Consider the following 20,667-nt stretch of genomic DNA (forward strand, 5'->3'; position numbering starts at 1 on the left):
TCGGGGGGCACAGACTTGGAAGGTTCTGACACATGAGGAGAGGGTACAGTAGGCTGGGGGGAGACAGATACAGATACAGAAGGAATACTTACAGACACATGAGGGGTGGCCACAGGAACTGGAGAGGGATCCTGAGCAGGACCAGGGGAGTCGGTCACCGCAGAGGAGGATGGTACACCAGGGGCCTCACCCTCCATCCTGTCCAACCTTGACATGTCATCAATTACCTCCTTCTCCATATTGTGCCAGGCTTCAGGACATCTGCTGTAGGGGTGGCCAAGGCGCAGGCACAGGTTGCACCTGATCATTTCGGTGCAGTCCTTAGCCATATGACCCTGACCCCGACACACTGAACATATCAAGGCTGAACAGGAGGAACTCAAATGCCCCTTTTCTCCACAGCGGTGACACAGCTTCGGCTGACCAGGGTAAAAAACAGTCATCCTATCCCTCCCTATAAAAGCTGAGGAGGGCAGGTGACGGACAACATTCCCATCCCTGGCCAACCTGACTGTAACTGACCAACCCCCAGTCCAGATGTTACGCTCATCAAGGATTTTATTGGGCTTGGTCAAAACCTCCCCATAGTTCCTTAACCAAACCTCTAGATCCCGGGCAGGGACACTCTCATTAGTGAGGATAATTGTGATTTTTTTTACTGTAGACCTCTGAGAAACTGCAACTGGGGCCAGACCTTCCCATTCAGGTCTTGACCTGCACCGAGCCTCATATCTCTCCCAGAACAGGTCAAGACCCTCTGGCCTGGTGAAGCTAACTGTATAATCCCGGCTCCCAGCTACATGTATAAAGGCATACAGATCATTTGCCCCAAAACCCATCTCCAAAATCAAATCCACCACTGCACGCCGTGCTGGAGGGATCGCACCACCTTCCCATTTCAGAATAACAACATTACGTCTGGGACCCCCAGCAGAAGCCAGAGACCCAAGACCAGATCCTGGGGTGCTCAAAGTGGTAGCCTGTAGGGGAAAACCCCGCTTGGGAGCAGAGCTACCAGGAGCAGAGCGTACCACCTGAGCAAAGGTAGGTTTATCAGGGCCAAGGCCCCACACTGAAGTCACATTAGTCTGTACATCATTATCAACTCTCTGAACTGAACTGAAAGAATCCATAGCAGGACGATTGTCCATCACACTGATACTGGGGTGATTGTTATCAGTCACAGCAATATTCAATTTCCCATCAGGAAAGGTCACAGTTTCTGCTGCAATACCAGCTGTCTCCTGATGCTGCGCTGTAGAGTCCTCAGCAGCAGTGGGGCAAACAGTTTTGGACTCACCTAAAGAAGGGTTAATGGGCTCTGCTGACACCTGTGGTTCTTCTACAGAAATGACATTTTTTAAAAGTAACTCTTGCTGCATTGCAGCATCAGCAGGCACAACATTGCTGCACACAGGATCAGCAGCCTGATTGTCATTAGGCACATTGTCGGTGTTGAAAGGCACAAAAACAGTCTTATCCACAACATGGGACTTGGCAGTCTTTACCTTATCAGGTACATCATCCGTAATGTCCTCCTCATTAAACATTAACTGATTCCTCCGCATAGGAGACTCCATTACCTGGATGGCCCTGAGCATGCCTCCTGAGTCCTGGGAAGGCATGGGGCTGCTTACCTCTCCCTGAGGGGGCAGGGGGTCAGAACTGGGGGTCTCCTCCTCCACCTCCATCTTTGTCATCCTTCCAAACCTCCTGTCATTTCCAAACTTCTCCTTAAATGGCCCATCTCTGCCTTCCATCATGGCCACAATGGTCTCCTGATGGTCCACACGGACTTTGGCCAACTGGATCTCCGGATCCATGGATCCACGCTTCTGGCTGTGTAAGCCCTCACGCTGCCTTCGCAGACGCTTCAGCTCCGCTCGTAGCTTGTAAAGCTTATCCCTCTCCCTATTTAGGACCTTAATCCCGGCCACCACTCGCTCCCGAATGGCTTCGGAACCTTCATCCCCACCAGGGGTAGAGAGATCAGCTTGTACAGGGGCAGGCATGTCACCCGACGGCCCAGGAGATGGCTGTGAGCTTCCAGCAGGAGAGGCCCTGCTGGCCTCCATGGCTTCCCCAGAAAGGGGCCAGGAGAGCTGGGATAGATTTCCTCACCAGTCCCCTCTCACACGGATCTGCAGCAGCTCCAGAGAGACAGCCTCCTCCTGACACACCTGTGCTCCAATGATGGGTGGGACACTATTCCTCCCACTGACACCAATGATGGGACACTATTCCATCCACTAATACCAATGATGGGACACTATTCCTCCCACTGATACCAATGATGGGACACTATTCCTCCCACTGATACCAATGATGGGACACTATTCCTCCCACTGACACCAATGATGGGGCACTATTCCTCCCACTGACACCAATGATGGGGCACTATTCCATCCACTGATATCAATGATGGGACTCTATTCCTCCCACTGACACCAATGATGGGACACTATTCCTCCCACTGACACCAATGATGGGACACTATTCCTCCCACTGATACCAATGATGGGGCACTATTCCTCCCACTGACACCAATGATGGGACACTATTCCTCTCACTGACTCCAATGATGGGACACTATTCCTTCCACTGATACCAATGACGGGGCACTATTCCTCCCACTGATACCAATGATGGGACACTATTCCTCCCACTGATACCAATGATGGGGCTCTATTCCTCCCACTGACTCCAATGATGGGACACTATTCCTTCCACTGATACCAATGATGGGGCACTATTCCTCCCACTGATACCAATGATGGGACACTATTCCTCCCACTGATACCAATGATGGGGCTCTATTCCACCCACTGATACCAATGATGGGACACTATTCCTCCCACTAATACCAATGATGGGACACTATTCCATCCACTGATAATCATGGGACACTATTCCTCTCACTGATACCAATGATGGGGCACTGTTCCTCCCACTGATACCAATGATGGGACAGTATTCCATCCACTGATACCAATGATGGGACACTATTCCTCTCACTGATACCAATGATGGGGCACTGTTCCTCCCACTGATACCCATGATGGGACACTATTCCTCCCACTGATACCAACGATGGGGCACTATTCCTCCCATTGATACCAATTATGGGACACTATTCCTCCCACTGATACCAATGATGGGGCACTATTCCTCCCACTGACACTAATGATGGTGCACTATCCTTCCCACTGACACCAGTGATGGGGCACTATTCCTCCCACTGACACCAATGATAGAGAGAGCATTGTTTACACCCACTGGACTCCAGGACATTCTCTACTCCCATTGGCCACAGTCCGGCCCCCCAAAGGAGAGTAAACTGGCACTTTGTTTAGAAGGTTTGGAGATTTATAGGATAAAGGGGAACTCCGGTACACAATTTAAGGTTATGAGCTGTATCAGTCCCTGTGCTGAAGATTCTGAATCAATAAAAGCAACTTATCTAATCAAAGGAATAGGAAAGCACACAAAGGGATACAAAGACTGACGTGGAGTGGAATGGAGTGGAGTGGCTCGTATGTCTTTTGTACATAAGATATCTAAAAGATTTTTAGCCCAGAATATAAGAGGTGGGGGGTATCGGGACGCAGGTTTTCACCATGTGGATGAAGTCTTTCTTGGAGGCCCATTGGCCTGTATTCAGTGGCTCACCACAAAGACGGCGCCCCCTCCAGGAGAGGACGTTCACCCGAGATCAGACATCCAAATGAAATGGGTCAGAGAAGAGCACCGGATGAAAAATCCGCTGGACTCCATAGTCTTCATCGTTCAGCTGGTTACAACAAGCAGGGCAAAGGACAGCCCGCCCCTCACCCGGCTTGTTGTTCATATCTATGCGTTTTTTTAGTGCTTTTTGCAGAAACGCACTACAGTCCATTTTACATGGTTTCCCATGGGACACATTCACATCCATGTGTTTTTAAGCTGCTCCAATTTTGGAGAGGGTCGGGGACTTTTGTTTCTCCCAGCAGGTTGTGTTTTGCGTGTAACAGACTTCAATAGACCCACACCAAAAACGCAAGTGTTGCGTTTTTAAAGCGTTTTTGCATGTCTATTGCATTTTTTTTTTTTCTCTTGGAGCGGCGGACATTTAAAAAATTTTTTTTTTTTAATATAGAACTTGTCAAAAACTACCTCCTGTGTGTTTTTTTTTTTTTACACTACAATTTTATTTTTGGGTGAATGAGTAGGGGTACTATGTACCCCATACTTATTCACATAGGGGCCAGGACCTGGGGGCCTGACTTGTTAAAGGGGGGCCTCCAGAATCTCATAAGTCACCCCTCCGCACCCCTACAACCACCGGGCCAGGGTTGTGGGGAAGAGGCCCTTGTCCTCATCAACATGGAGACAAGGTAGTTTGGAGGGGGGGGGAGGGGCAGAGCCCCCCTGTCCCAAAACACAGCCCCATGTTGAGGGCATGCGGCCTGGTATGGATCATGAGGGGGGACTCCCCCCCCCTTTTCTGACCTGCCAGGCTGCATGCTCTGATAAGGGTCTGGTGTATATTTTGGGGGGAACCCCACGCCTTTTTTTTTTGGCCTGGGGTTCCCCTTTTAAATCCGTACCAGACCTGAAGGGCCAGGTATAGTTTGGGGGGTTTGGCGTTTTTTTTAAATGCCAGCAGTTCTCTTTACATTAAGCGGTCAGTGGGGAATCCTGCTGACAGCAGATGAGTCATCGGTTGTTAGGGATGCAGCGGCCACCCTGCTCCTTAACAACCGGCTATTCACAGTTTGTTAAGGAGACTTTCCTATTAGAAAGAAAATAAACGTAAAATGTATGGAAAACACATGTAAACATGCATCAAAAACGCACAGCAACCACATGGATGTGCACCTAGCCTAATGATTGAACTCCTATGGATTTTTTTATCCTACACTCTTCTTATTCCATTTGTAGCATTTTTAGGCAGAGGATGTGAAAACGAAAAACAAAATCAATGGGTAAATAATTTTAGGATGGAGGTAAATTCCCAGTGTTGGGATTCATGGTTGGAAGGGTGGATCATACTCTTAAAGGGGTTGTAATCCCTCATGTATCCTATGCATTAAGGTGAAAAAACACCTAACAGTCACCAGCCCCTCAGCCCCCCCATCTTACTTACCTGAACCCCTTCATTCAGCCATTGGCTCCCGCTGCTGTCAATCAAATCCAATGACGCGGGTGCCGGGGGGCTGAGTCTGGCATTCGTGTCTGTGGACACAAATGCTGGACTCGGGAGCGCGTCCGCAAGGTAAATCCCCCGGGAGAGTGCTTCTCTGAGGGGGTTATCTGATGCGGTGAGGAGCCGCGAGAGCTGCCGGGGGACCCCAGAAGAGGAGGATCAGGGCCACTCTGTGCAAAAACGAGCTGCACAGTGGAGGTAAGTATGACATGTTTGTTATTTTAAAAAAATAAAAAAATGACCCTTTACAATCACTTTAAGCCTCGTACACACGATGAGATTGTTGGCCAACCGAGCGTCTGATTTTTGTCCGAAGGGAGTGTGCCAGGAACTTGTCTTGCATAGTAACGGTACACAATTGTCGGGCAACAAAGTGGTACTATGAGGAATTTCCGCTCTTGAGCGCCACCCTTTGGGCACCTTCTGCTAATTTTGTGTTTGGTGAGCATTGATTCCGAGTATGCGTGTTTGTACTTTCAACTTTTGTGTGACGGACTTGTGTACAGACGATACGAAAATCTGACAACAGACCGTTGTCCTCCGAAAATTTACTAGCCTGTCATCCAACATTTGTTGGCTGAAAGTTGGACAACAATTGAAATCAAACATTAAAATTAAAAGAAAAGAGTTTTAACCTTAAACTACGTAGAGGGTTCTTTACTATAATGCCCCGTACGCACAGTCGGATTTTCCGATGGAAAATATGTGATAGGATCTCGTTGACGGAAATTCCGACCGTGTGTGGGCTCCATCGGACATTTTCCATCGGAATTTCCGACACACAAAGTTTGAGAGCAGGATATAAAATTTTCCGACAACAAAATCCGTTGTCGGAAATTCCGATCGTGTGTACACAAATCCGACGCACAAAGTGCCACGCATGCTCAGAATAAATAAAGAGATGAAAGCTATTGGCCACTGCCCCGTTTATAGTCCCGACGTACGTGTTTTACGTCACCGCGTTTAGAACGATCGGATTTTCCGACAACTTTGTGTGACCGTGTGTATGCAAGACAAGTTTGAGCCAACATCCGTCGGAAAAAATCCATGGATTTTGTTGTTGGAATGTCCGAACAAAGTCCGACCGCGTGTACGGGGCATTAGATAAGCACCTGAACAACCACAACATACAGGGATATACAATGTAATACTGACACATAATCACACACATAGGTTGGACTTGATGGACTTGTGTCTTTTTTCAACCTCACCTACTATGTAACTATGTAATTGTCAGAAGGAGCGTACTAATGGTGGGATTTTAGGACAACAGTCTATCAACAGACGATCCCCTGCAAACAATCGGGATCCTTCATATTTATTTCCTTCAATAGTTGGTGGCTCTGCCTCACTTAGTGGTATTATTCTACTTGTGGGGTGCAGACATTGCTCCGAGTTGGAAGAGTTGGAGGAAGTCTCTGGGTTGGAAGGAGTGTCCTACAGACTCATAATTATCATAACCCATAGAGAAGTATTTTTGTAAAGTGCTGATCTGTCATTGTGAAACCTCCTGGGTGGAGGGAATAAATGAGGGAAAGTGGCCACAGAGCCCTCCAGATCCATTCCTGGTTTTGTGATGGATAACCCGCTCTATGTTCAGCCTGATGAAGATTTAAAGTTCAGGTCCTTAAACATGGCGAGCAACATGGCGACCCCTTCAATGGCCACTTTTGAAATATCTGGTAAAAATTGTTTTATTTTAGCAGGATGGTAATCTTGTTCTAGATCTGTTTTTTGTTTGTTTTTTTGTTATTTCATGTTGCTGTAAAATGATACAGATTATCAGTCATCACCTCCCAGATATATAGAGAGTGACAACCTGTAAGATGCATTTTAATGCTCATCAGTGCAGGAGCAGATCAGGGGGTGGCCAAGGAATGCTCTCAGTATAATATCAACATTGGAATTATTATTCATAAATATTTAGTTATAATAATTATTTTTAGAGCTAAGCATTTTGTATAATAGTAGAATTTTTTGGTGTTTTATATTTAGTTTTTTTGTATATTATATTGTAGAATTGTATCATAGTGTAGTTAGAGATGCAGATATTCCAGCTAATGTGCTACAAATACTCATCCTGTGTGATAATATTTGGAAACCTAAAAGATACATTTATAATTGCAGTGAGGATACAAAGAATTTCTCTGGTGACATTTTTCTTTACCGAAACTGAAACATTGTAATCATAAAAGATGAAAACAAAAAATCATCAACTTCTCTCTACTTGCAGCAACCTGCCCTTGTGATGTGAATGTCGGGTGTGATGGGCTTTAAGCCCTGGTTCACTTTGGTGCCATAGGGGATTTTACATGCCAAATCGGTGGCAATTGCCGGCAATGGCACCGTCCTAACCGGTGCGACGCTGCACCGATTTCAAAAAGTAGTTTCTGTACTACTTTTTGCGATTTTGGGGGGGGGGGGGGAATCTGTTCAGAAACTCTCACAGATGTTTGTAAAATCGCAGCCGAAATCGGGACTGACATGCAGGAGTGAGATATGAAATCGCTCGGCTTCATTCCCGCAGCTCAGTGTGAAGCTGGGCTTATATAGTTTAGGTTCGTCCCGAGCGTTCCATGGATGTGCACAAAGTGTGTGTCACGCTTGCGGTGCCATGCATTGTTAGAGCCGGTTCACACCACAAAAACGCAGTCTTGATGTGTTCCAGAGGTGTGTCTGCATGCATGTTTACATGCGTTTTTGATGCATTCTAGATGCCTTTTTTCCCTCATTTTTTTTCTTTTACAATTTAAATTTTTTTTTACATACAGAAATAAATGCAGCATTGTTCTATTTTTGTTGACTGTACTGGAAGGCTCTGCTACGGTGTGAACTTTGCCTTTGGAATCTGTGTGACCTATACTGTATACTGTCCATGCATTTTTGAGGAGAAAAAAAAATCACACTGGACTGCATGTGGTGCAGCACAAGGAGATTGGGGGGGGGGATTTGTGTTGGGAGGGGGAATTTGGGGGGGCAGCAGGAGGTAAGAACTGTTGTAAGGGGGGGGGGGGTTGTGCTAGGAGGGGACATTTTACTGGAAGGGGAATGTGCTAGTGGGGATGATTGGGGGGCATTTGTGCTAGGAGGGGAAATTTGGAGGGGGGGGGGTTGTGCTAAGAGGGGAAAAACATTTTGGGAGGGGGATTTGTGCTAGTTGGTTGATTGGGGGGCATTTGTGCTAGGAGAGGAAATTTGGAGGGGGGGTTGTGCTAGGAGGGAAAAACATTTTGGGAAGGGAATTTGTGCTAGTAGGGATGATTGGGGGGCATTTGTGCTAGGAGGGGAAATTTGGAGGGGGGGGGTTGTGCTAAGAGGGGAAAAACATTTTGGGAAGGGAATTTGCGCTAGTAGGGATGATTGGGGGGCATTTGTGCTAGGAGGGGACATTTGGAGGGGGAGTTGTGCTAGGAGTCTTTTCAAGCTTCAGGAAATGAGATCGGCCATCAGTACATCAGGATCGACTCTATAACTTTCCCTACAGAATAAATAATATACACTGATTTAGGTTATATCTTACCAAAAAAAAAAAAAAAAGGAGCAGAATACGTTTTGACCTAAATTTATGATGAAAGATTATTTATTTTTAAAATTTTATAAAAGAAACTAACTTTTCTAATTTCTTTTGTCTTTTTTTTCAATTTAGCAAAAAAATTAAAAGCCCAGTGGTGATTGAATTATCACCAAAATAAAGTTCTATTTGTGTGAAAAAAATTATAATTATTAATGATAAAAATGTCCTATGTGTACAGTGTTGCATGACCGCGCAATTGTCATTCAAAGTGTGACAGCGCTGAAAGCTGAAAATTGTAAATGTATTTATTTATATTTCACATTTTTCTTCATTTTCTGGTGTCGTGCGCTGCGCTGCATTTTTGATGCATTTTGCCTTGTTCCAGCACAGTTCCTTTGCAGAAATAAATGCAGCATTTTTCTATTTTTGTTGACTGTACTGGAAGGCTCTGCTACGGTGTGAACTTTGCCTTTGGAACCCATGTGACCTATACTGTATACTGTCCGTGCATTTTTGAGGAGAAAAAAGAAAAATCACACTGGACTGCATGTGGTGCAGCACAAGGAGATTGGGGGGGATTTGTTTTCGGAGGGGGAATTTGGGGGGGCAGCAGGAGGTAAGAACTGTTGTAAGGGGGGGGGGGATTTGTGCTAGGAGGGGACATTTTACTGGAAGGGGAATTTGTGCTAGTAGGGATGATTGGGGGGGCATTTGTGCTAGGAGGGGATATTTGGAGGGGGGGGTTATGCTAAGAGGGGGAAAACATTTTGGGAGGGGGATTTGTGCTAGTAGGGATGATTGGGGGGCATTTGTGCTAGGAGGGGAAATTGGGGGGGGGGTTGGGATTTGTGCTAGGATGGGAGATTGGGGGAGGGAAATCAGTGCTAGGAGGGGGATTTTGGAGGGGGGGGGGGATTTGCGCTTGGAGGGAAAATTTGAGGGGTAGAGGATTTGTGCTAGGAAGGGGGAATTTTTTCCCCCTTCCTATCGCTCGTCCACCCGCCTGTCCCGCACTTACCCAATCTAGGTCACGGGCAGCTTCAGCTCCTTTCTGCGTCCCCTCCTCCTCAGCAGCCAATACAGTCGCTTCTCCTCTCCTCCAATTGGGTCTTAAGACTCACTTCCTGATTGGTCAGGAGGAGAAGCAGGAGGACATTAGCGAATAATAATTCGCTATTGTCACACAATTGGGTAGGCTCAGGGTGCAGTGCTCTGCGCCCCAAGTCCACCCTTTTCTGAAGCCAATTAGAGCCTCAAGCTTTAATCATGTGCCTCCAAAAAAAAAAAAAAAAAAACCTCATTGGAATCCATGCGTCCAGTGCCCTGCATGTAGATTTGGGGCTAGACGCATGGATAGGGGGCGGTGCCCCTGCGCCCTGTATGGACGGGCCACCGCTGGCCACCTGCAGATATGTGAACACAGCCTTGGGCCCCTTTCACACGACAGGCCCGCTCAGATTCGCCTGTCTGTTTTTGGCGCAAATCCGAGTGGGCCATCCATTGACTCCAATGGTCCCGGCGGATGTCAGCGGAGATGTGTCCGCTGACACCCGTCTGCCATCCGATTTTTTTTTTTTTTAAATAAAGCAGATTACAAGCAGGGATTGTCAAAAATGAGATTTTTGTTTTCCTCAAAATCTCAGCAAAATGTAGGGGATTTCATCAAATTTGACCATTTTGGCAAAATGTATTGGTGTCAGTGCAGAAGGCAAAACAACTTAGTCTTTGGTGTTTTTTTTAAGGGTGCAACTGTAACAGAAGCTCCTTTCACCTCTTCTGGACTTGTTTTTGTGCAAAAAAGCAGCTCCTGATCATTCCTATTATTTTACATTTTTTCCCACAAAAAAAAAAAAATACAATAAAAAAAATGTAAACATACAATAATGATCAAATACACACACAAAAAATGTAAAATAAAAAAAGGAAATACACAATAATGATCAAATACACACAGAAAAAATAAAATTAAAAAAAAGGAAATACACAATAATGATCAAATACACACAGAAAAAAAAAAATTAAAAAAAAAGGAAATGCACAATAATGATCAAATACACACACAAAAAAAAAAAATAAATAAAAAAAGGAAATACACAATAATGATCAAAAACACACAAAAAAGTAAAACACAAAGAACACTAAGATTGCAGTTAATTAATGAAATGAAAATCAATAAAACTTAATTATTATCAATTGTTAATTATAAACTTAACTATAACTAAATAAAAAATAAGAATCAATAAAATTGTGAAATCAATAAAGCTGCCTTATAAAAACCAAAACAAAACAACAAAGCATTTTTTTTGTCTAAGCAGTTTATTAAGGGGAATTGAAAGTTTCTGTTTTTTTCCGTCATCTAAAATCACATAAAACTTATTTAGCATTTTGAAAAAAAATAAAAACTCTGTATTTGTATTGCAGCTTTTAAGTTCTCATTTCTGCTTTTTTCGAGGACTACAAAAAATGCTCCCTGATTTTTTTTTTAACATCATTATTACCAAAAATTATTTTTTGAGGTATAGATGAGCAGTAAGGGTTGGGAGGAAGAAGGAGCTTCTATAACCCTCTGGAGACATTTGAACCCCATTGTATCCTTAAAAACAAAAACAAAGTACCTTAATTTCACCTTCTTCTCCAACGATTTTACCAAAATGGCAAAATTTCACTGTGTGAAAAATCTCCCCAAACAATAACTCTGACTTTTGTGGCCCCCTGGAACTCCCAACCTGAAATGGACACACCTGCACCGCGTGGGCGGGGCTCTCAAAGTGTACTTGTCACTACTAAAATGTGGGAGCTTTCAGTTGAGGACTTGCTGGAACTTCTTAGTAAGCTCTAATGAGCAGGGCCTTCTGATTCCTCCTCTATTGTATTGTATGGTAACGGTACTCTCTGCCCCCATGTTGTAAAGCGCTGCACAAACTGTTGGCGCTAAATAAATCCTAAATAATAATCTCCTGCGCTAGAGTGTGATTCTAAGGGCCCAACAGGCTCTCTGCTCTTCTAGTTGATAGTTACGGTGGTGGCCGGTTCCTTAATTCTTTTGTGGGGAGGGGGCGGCAACCCGACTAACGCCCCCCCGTTCGTTTGGTCAATTGGTCAGTCAGTCAAACCCCATACCCCCCCCAGCCCTCCCCCCCAGTTGCTCGACCGTCCGTCCATCAGCCCTGCATTTACCCCACCCAGGCCGCAGGCAATTTTGGTGTCTTCCCTCTGCGTCTCCTCCTCGGCGACTCCCCCCCCCCACTCCCAGGCCAATACGGTCGCTTCTCCTCTCAGCCAGTCAGTCTTAAAGGGGTTGTGATCCCTCGTGCATCCTATGCATTAAGGTGAAAAAACACCAGTCAGTGACCGGCCCCCCAGCCCCCGTTTCACCTACCTGAACCCTCGAACTTGACCCATGGGGACGCGCCCTCTCTCTGCCCAGGGTTCTCGGATCTCTTGATTGGATAGCTTGATAGCAGCGCAGCCATGGCTCCCACTGCTGTCAATCAAATCCATAGATGAGGGCGCCAGGGGGGCGGGGCCGAGTCCAGCATTGGGCCTCTATGGATGCCGTATGCTGGACTCGGAAGCGTTCCTGCAAGGTAACCCCCTCGGGAGAAGCACTTCTTTGAGGGGGTTATCAGATGTGGGGAGGAGCCGCAAGAGCCACCGAGGGACCCCAGAAGAGGAGGATCAGGGCCACTCTGTGCAAATCGAGCTGCATGGTGGAGGTAAGTATGACATGTTTGTTATTTAAAAAAAAAAAAAAAAAACCTTTACAATCACTTAAAGACCTGCTTCCTGATTGGCCGGGAGGAGAAGCAGGAAGACAATAGCAAATATTAATTCACTATTGTCACACAAGGGGGTGGGCACGGGTATTCGTTATTTCACTCATTCGTAACTTCGGATAAATTCATATTCATTACGTTCACTAACAGTTAGCCAAATTTCAAAGGAAATTCCAATACATACAATTTAATAGTTTATAACTATTATTATAGTTTTTATTATTATTAAATAATAATTAAAACAAACTATAATAATGGTTAATAATTTAATTACAATAGAAAATAAGAAAAACAAAACTATCCGAATGTCTTTCATTCTTTCGAATTTTTAGATTTGCGTTTGATGAAAAAAACGAATTTGAACAAAACTAATTGCACATGTCTTTATGGACCTTGCTTTGTGTACTGGTGCGCAGTTATGTTGGAACAGGAAGGGGCCGTCCCCAAACTGTTCCCACAAAGTTGGGAGCATGAAGTTGTCCAAAATGTCTTGGTATACTGACGCCTTAAAGTGGTTGTACACCCTGTACACCCTGTATACCCTGCACACCCTGTACACCCTGTACACCCTGTACACCCTGTATACCCTGTACACCCTCTACACCCTGTATACCCTGTACACCCTGTACACCCTGTACACCCTTTATACCCTGTACACCCTGTACACCCTGTATACCCTATACACCCTGTATACCCTGTACACCCTTTATACCCTGTACACCCTGTACACCCTGTATACCCTGTATACCCTGTATACCCTGTACACCCTTTATACCCTGTACACCCTGTACACCCTGTATACCCTGTATACCCTGTATACCCTGTACACCTTGTACAACCACTTTTACCTACAGGTAAGCCTATATTAAGGCTTTAGAAAGGGCACATCATGCGGTTTCTAATAGGGGTCATGCCGTGTCTGGCGGCTTCCACGCGAGTGACGTCACGCGACTCCGGCCAGTCACAGAGCCGGAGTTCGTGGCCCCCGAAGGAAGAGGGGCGAGGATGGAATCTCCCTGCTCATGTGGACAACAGCGACAGCGCTGGCTTCAGTGTCAGGTAAGTGACACATAATGGGCATAGTAGCCCATTATGCTTTACCCTTGCAGGGAAATAGAGGAAGTAAATCCTACCAGGGTTTACTTCCTCTTTAAGAGTTCCCTTCACTGGAACTAAGGGGCAAAGCCCAACCACTGAAAAACAACCGCACCCCATAACCCCCCCCCCTCCCCCTTCCAACAAATGATTTGGACCAGTGCACAAAGCAAAACAAAAAGAAAAAAATGGAAAAAAAAAGACAGAAATTGAAAAAAAAATAAAAAATTATACATACTGTCACCAGTCAGTGTTCCTGATCACCCCCACACCAGGTATATGATGATGCTGTACTGCACTGGTGACAGTATGTAAAAAAAAAAAAACTGAAAAAAGTTTTCTTCAATTTCTTCATTTTCCAAAAAATTGTGACAAAAAATTACAACTTCAAAAAAACTTGCCGTGCCTCTTACTAAATACTTTGGACTGTCTACTTTCCAAAAAGGGGTCATTTGGGGGTATCTGTTCTGTCCTGGCATTTTCAAGCTTCGGGAAATGAGATCGACCGTCAATACATCAGGATCGACTCTATAACTTTTCCAACAGAATAAATAATATACACTAATTTAGGTTATATCTTACCAAAAAAAAAAAAAAAGGAGCAGAATACATTTTGACCTAAATTTATGATGAAAGATTATTTATTTTCAAAATTTTATAAAAGAAACTAACTTTTCTAAATTTTTTTATCTTTTTTTTCAATTTAGCAAAAAAATCAAAAGCCCAGTGGTGATTGAATTATCACCAAAATAAAGCTCTATTTGTGTGAAAAAATTCTAATTATTAATGATAAAAATGTCATATGGGTACAGTGTTGCATGACCGCGCGTTTGTCATTCAAAGTGTGTCAGCGCTAAAAGCTGAAAATTGGCCTGGGCAGGAAGGGGGTGAAAGGGCTTGGGATTGAAGTGGTTAAATACCACCAAAAGAAATCTCTATTTGTGTGGGGAAAAAATGTCAAAAAAATGGCCTTCTGAAGTGATTAAGAACATTTATTTTGTCATTTTAAAGTAGAAAAAAATCTGAATGGTTGGTCCCGGTCGGTTCAGTGTTTGGAGTACGGGGATCAGGAATGGGGGTTTTCTCTGACTTTATGGAGACGGAAAATAAAGTTTTGTGCCACACACTGTGCTGGAAAAATTACTGCTTGATTTTTATTCAGCACGCAATGCCCAGGTAGGGGACGAGGCCTTTGCTTTGCTTGTGGCGGGAATGCTCTTGTAGCAGCCCAATGCCTATGTGGCAGGGAGGCCCTTAAGCGCGAAATCATGTACCTGTACGTGATTCCTTCTTCTGGGTCTGGGGCGCGCACCACCGGAGACCTGCTCCCGCTGTGATTGGACAAAGCGGGAGCCAATCAGGAGGATCGGGAATGGGGGTTTTCTCAGACTTTATGGAGATGGAATAAAGTTTTTTGCCGCACACTACGGCTTGACTTTTATTCAGCATGCAATGCCCAGGTAGGGGATGAGGCCTTTGCTTTGTCTTGTGGTGGGACTGCTCTGTAGCCCCCCCAGTGCAGTTCTATCACCCCCGGTGTGATGGACACTCAGAAATGATTTTGAAACCTCGGGTTCATCTTCACAGCCAGGCAGAGAGCATGTTCACAAACCAAGGCTAGCAAAGGCGACCTCAGTACTGTCAGGAGGAAGTGCCCCCCACCCTTCCCTCACCCAGAAACACCTGGGGGGGTCACCACACTTCCTCAAGCTCCGATTCTCTGCCATGTGATGGAGAATTCACCACGAGAATGCTGATCTAATAAAATCTCCTTTATGGCAGAAACAAGAAGTGAGAGAAAGATTCAGATTTCCTCTGTTGTCCTCTATGATGAAATAATGGAAATCTGATCTCGGGGGGGGAGAGAGGATGTGATAATAATTCTATAATTGAAGTCCAATCGCAGATGTCGAGCGATTATTACGATGAGGCTGCAACTTTCACTTCTTTAATCTTTAATTGATGGGAATTACCCAATACAGAGGGGGCACCCCCGCAATCTGGATATACCATCCCCCGGCCTCTGGGGTGGTCGGGCTATTTCTAGAGTAGAGCAGCCATAACTCTAAAGGGCGGCACATAACCCCCCCCCTTTTCCCCAAAAAAGACCAATGTGAACTGGGTTGGAATATTTTTGGAATGACACTGTTGTCCCTTCCACCAAGGGGATGATTTATCAAAGTGTAAAGTTCAGGTGACGTGCAGGAAAGTTAGTTGAACCGTGACTTCATTCCCATAAAGTGGACCTGTCATCAGATATATTCATGTTAAGTCCATACATGCTCAACATTGTGTCAGTATGACCCTTCCAGGTATTTATTACCTCTCACAGAGATCAAAGGACTTCCCCTGGCAATGCTTTCATCTTTTACCATCTTTTTTCAGGGATCGTCCAGGGTCACCATCTACTTCTTGGACTGAGGTGGTGGCTCACAGATGACACAATCATGTAAATCCTGGTGCCTGTGCAGTTACTGTTTGCAAATGTCTGACACAGATCAGCCCCTGCTGCAGCCTCTAAGTTTGTGACTCGCAACAAAGTTGCAATGTACAGTCTGATCACTGGGGGAGGGGAGACTCCCACTGACACAATGGTGGGGCACTATTCCTTCTACTGACACCAATGATGGGGCACTATTCCTCCCACTGACACCAATGATGGGACATTATTCCTCCCACTAACAATGATGGGACACTACTCCTCCCCCCTGATACCACTGACGGGGTATTGCTCCTCCAATGACACCAATGATGGGGCACCATTCCCCCCCACCTGACACCAATGATGGGGCACTATTCCTCCCACTGACACCAATAATGGCACACTGTTCCCCCCACTGATACCAATGATGGGGCACTATTCTGATAACTGATACCAGCGATTGGGCATTCTTGCATCCGCTGACACCAATGATGGGACACTACTCCTCCCACTGATACCAATGATGGGGCACTATTCCTTCACTGACACCAAGGATGGGGCACTATTCCTCCCACTGACACCAATGATGGGGCACTATTCCTCCCACTGATACCAATGATGGGGCATTACTTCTCCCACTGACACCAATGATGGGGCACTATTCCTCCCACTGACACCAATGATGGGGCACTATTCCTCCCACTGACACCAATGATGGGGCACTACTTCTCCCACTGACACCAATGATGGGGCACTATTCCTCCCACTGACACCAATGATGGGGCACTATTCCTCCCACTGATACCAATGATGGGGCACTATTCCTCCCACTGATACCAACAATGGGGCACTATTCCTCCCACTGATACCAGTGATTTCACATGGTGGAGGGACATATCATGGGCTCATAGAACGAACTCAGGCCAGACCAAAAAAGACTTTACAGTGTATAAAAGGTCCTGTTCTGAAGCCTATAGCAATGGCTTTTTTAAATCTCTGATAATCTCATATTGGTTCAGTACCAGGACTGGTTGGATGTGAAACTGCACCCCCCTCACCCACTGCTAATGCATAATATAGAATGGGTATACCGCCCTGCACCCATTCTCTGCCCCATTGCTCTGGCTGCCCATGGTTGACGTGGAGTGTGCACTGCACACACATGGTCAGTGGCTTGCTTTCTAGCCTTTACGAGGCAGTTGCACATGCAGGGTGCGTTTTCCATGTCAGCTGTGGGTGGAGAGTTGGCCTGTTGGAGCACAGTCTGACAGCAGATCTGGAGCGTGCAGTGAGGGGACACCCCTTCTCTACCGCTGCGCCCTGGGCACCTTTTCCCTCTTGCCCACCCCCTGCCCTAGCTCTGGTTATAAAAGCAGCTAGAAAGGATTGCGAGAGTTTGGGTTCCCCTGGATTAGAACCTCTGTAATGTTTGTACTGTTGTCTGTGTCCCCACTGGGGAGATTCTCTACAAGAGAAGTGATGGGAAATCTTCTAATGGGGACAACTGGCTAACGGAGGAAGTGAAGGAAAATCCCCCTTATGTGATAAAGACAACAAAAAGGAACCCAACAGGGGTTTAAACAATTTCCCGACTTTCTTGCTAAATAGATATAAAACGTTTTAAAAGTTTTGAAATAAATATTTTCAAAAAGACCAATGCAAAGTTTGGTCATCAAACCAAGTTCAGCTCGGTCATTGCTGTGTGTGGCAGTGACAGGTACACTTGGCTATGGCTTGTTCAGTAAAGTTCACTCATAGTTACATAGTTACATAGTAGGTGAGGTTGAAAAAAGACACAAGTCCATCAAGTCCAACCCATGTGTGTGATTATGTGTCAGTATTACATTACATATCCCTGTATATTGCGGTCATTCAGGTGATTATCTAATAGTTTCTTGAAGCTATCAATGCTCCCCGCTGAGACCACCGCCTGTGGAAGGGAATTCCACATCCTTGCCGCTCTTACAGTAAAGAACCCTCTACGTAGTTTAAGGTTAAACCTCTTTTCTTCTAATTGTAATGAGTGGCCACGAGTCTTATTAAACTCTCTTCTGCGAAAAAGTTTTATCCCTATTGTGGGGTCACCAGTACAGTATTTGTAAATTGAAATCATATCCCCTCTCAAGCGTCTCTTCTCCAGAGAGAATAAGTTCAGTGCCCGCAACCTTTCCTCATAGCTGAGATCCTCCAGACCCTTTATTAGCTTTGTTGCCCTTCTTTGTACTCGCTCCATTTCCAGTACATCCTTCCTGAGGACTGGTGCCCAGAACTGGACAGCATACTCCAGGTGCGGGCGGACCAGAGTCTTGTAGAGCGGGAGAATTATCGTTTTATCTCTGCAGTCGATCCCCCTTTTAATGCATGCCAATATTCTGTTTGCTTTATTAGCAGCAGCTTGGCATTGCATGCCATTGCTGAGCCTATCATCTACTAGGACCCCCAGGTCCTTTTCCATCCTAGATTCCCCCAGAGGTTCTCCCCCCAGTGTATAGATTGCATTCATATTTTTGCCACCCAAATGCATTATTTTACATTTTTCTACATTGAACCTCATTTGCCATGTAGTCGCCCACCCCATTAATTTGTTCAGGTCTTTTTGCAAGATTTCCACATCCTGCGGAGAAGTTATTGCCCTGCTTAGCTTAGTATCGTCTGCAAATACAGAGATGGAACTGTTTATCCCATCCTCCAGATCGTTTATGAACAAATTAAATAGGATTGGTCCCAGCACAGAACCCTGGGGAACCCCACTACCCACCCCTGACCATTCTGAGTACTCCCCATTTATCACCACCCTCTGAACACGCCCTTGTAGCCAGTTTTCAATCCATGTACTCACCCTATGGTCCATGCCAACGGACCTTATTTTGTACAGTAAACGTTTATGGGGAACTGTGTCAAATGCTTTTGCAAAATCCAGATACACCACGTCTACGGGCCTTCCTTTATCTAGATGGCAACTCACCTCCTCATAGAAGGTTAATAGATTGGTTTGGCAGGAACGATTCTTCATGAATTCATGCTGATTACTGCTAATGATATCATTCTTATTATTAAAATCTTGTATATAGTCCCTTATCATCTCCTCCAAGAGTTTACATACTATTGATGTTAGGCTAACTGGTCTGTAATTCCCAGGGATGTTTTTTGGGCCCTTTTTAAATATTGGTGCTACATTGGCTTTTCTCCAATCAGCTGGTACCATTCCAGTCAATAGACTATCTGTAAAAATTAGGAACAACGGTCTGGCAATCACCTGACTGAGTTCCCTAAGTACCCTCAGATGCAAGCCATCTGGTCCCGGTGATTTATTAATGTTAAGTTTCTCAAGTCTAATTTTAATTCCGTCCTCTGTTAACCATGTAGGTGCTTCCTGTGTTGTGTCATGAGGATAAACACTGCAGTTTTGGTTACTGAAGCCCCCCGATTCACTCGTGAATACTGAGGAGAAGAATAAATTCAATACCTCTGCCATCTCCCCATCCTTTGTAACCAGATGTCCTTCCTCATTCTTTATGGGGCCAATATGGTCTGTCCTCCCTTTTTTACTGTTTACATACTTAAAGAATTTCTTGGGATTTTTTTTGCTCTCCTCCGCTATGTGTCTTTCATGTTCTATCTTAGCCATCCTAATTGCACCCTTACATTTCTTATTGCATTCTTTATAAATTCTGAATGCTGAGGATGATCCCTCAACCTTGTATTTTTTGAAGGCCTTCTCCTTTGCTTTTATATGCATTTTTACATTGGAGTTAAGCCATCCAGGATGTTTGTTCGCTCTTTTAAATTTATTACCCAATGGGATACATTGGCTAATGCCCTTATTTAATATGCTCTTAAAGCAAACCCATCTCTCCTCCGTATTCTTTGTTCCTAATATTTTATCCCAATTTATGCCTGTTAGCAAGGTTTGTAGTTTAGGGAAGTTGGCTCTTTTGAAATTCAGTGTCTTTGTGTTCCCTTCATGTCTCCTATTTGTGTGATTTATACTGAAACTAATTGACCTCCGATCTTTCCAATGTTTTCTTCACTCCTCAGATCACAAGCCGAGAGGAAAATGCAAAGAACATACTTCTCATGTCATTGCGGTGGTATCTTTTCTCCTTCTGACCTGCGGTTTTGTGTTCCTGGCCTTCAGAGGTAATGACCACCTACAAGGGGGAGGGGCCTAACACCACACCTGGACTTAGCTGGGGGATTCAAACTGATCACATACACACAGCAGGCCTCGGGCATAGAGATGTCTAATGGAAGAACCAACTTTACTTTCTACAATAATACCTTAGAGAGTATAAATAATTCTGCGCTGCCCAGAGAGTGTATAAGCAGCTAACACGACCAACAGGGTATAGGCATATAACAATAAAACAAAAATACGTGTAGCGCTAAAAAACTAAAGAGTTCAATATAGGAACAATGAAGTCCAACTGATAATGAAAAAACATCTGAGAAAAAGGAAAAAGTCCTTAATGTTTATATGACTCATAAGAATTGATGGTCCATATAAATGTAGTGACTTCGTGTGAAAAAACAATTCAAATACATGACATCCAAAGTGAAGACAGGAGAGGCACACCACCACCAAATATAGGAAGGCTTACCAGATCTCATGGACCCAGGAGGGCATACGCCCAGATGGGTCAAATCAGGCTTGGGTGGTGGGTGATGATAGATG

General features: G+C 44.9%; 1 protein-coding gene across 1 annotated transcript in view; it reads left to right on the top strand.

Annotated features, from left to right (window-relative positions):
• Positions 1 to 6,674: 6,674 nt before the first annotated feature.
• LOC141147285 (uncharacterized) overlaps positions 6,675 to 20,667 on the top strand; it is a 50,611-nt gene continuing 36,618 nt past the window's right edge. The window contains exons 1-2 of the mRNA XM_073634494.1: positions 6,675 to 6,867; positions 20,031 to 20,132. Coding sequence (XP_073490595.1) covers positions 6,762 to 6,867; positions 20,031 to 20,132 — 208 coding nt within the window. The 5' untranslated portion in view covers positions 6,675 to 6,761. The remainder of the gene's footprint in view (positions 6,868 to 20,030; positions 20,133 to 20,667) is intronic.

The sequence above is a fragment of the Aquarana catesbeiana genome, linkage group LG06, assembly GCF_042186555.1.
Source record: "Aquarana catesbeiana isolate 2022-GZ linkage group LG06, ASM4218655v1, whole genome shotgun sequence".
In the NCBI taxonomy this organism is placed as follows: Eukaryota; Metazoa; Chordata; class Amphibia; order Anura; family Ranidae; genus Aquarana; species Aquarana catesbeiana.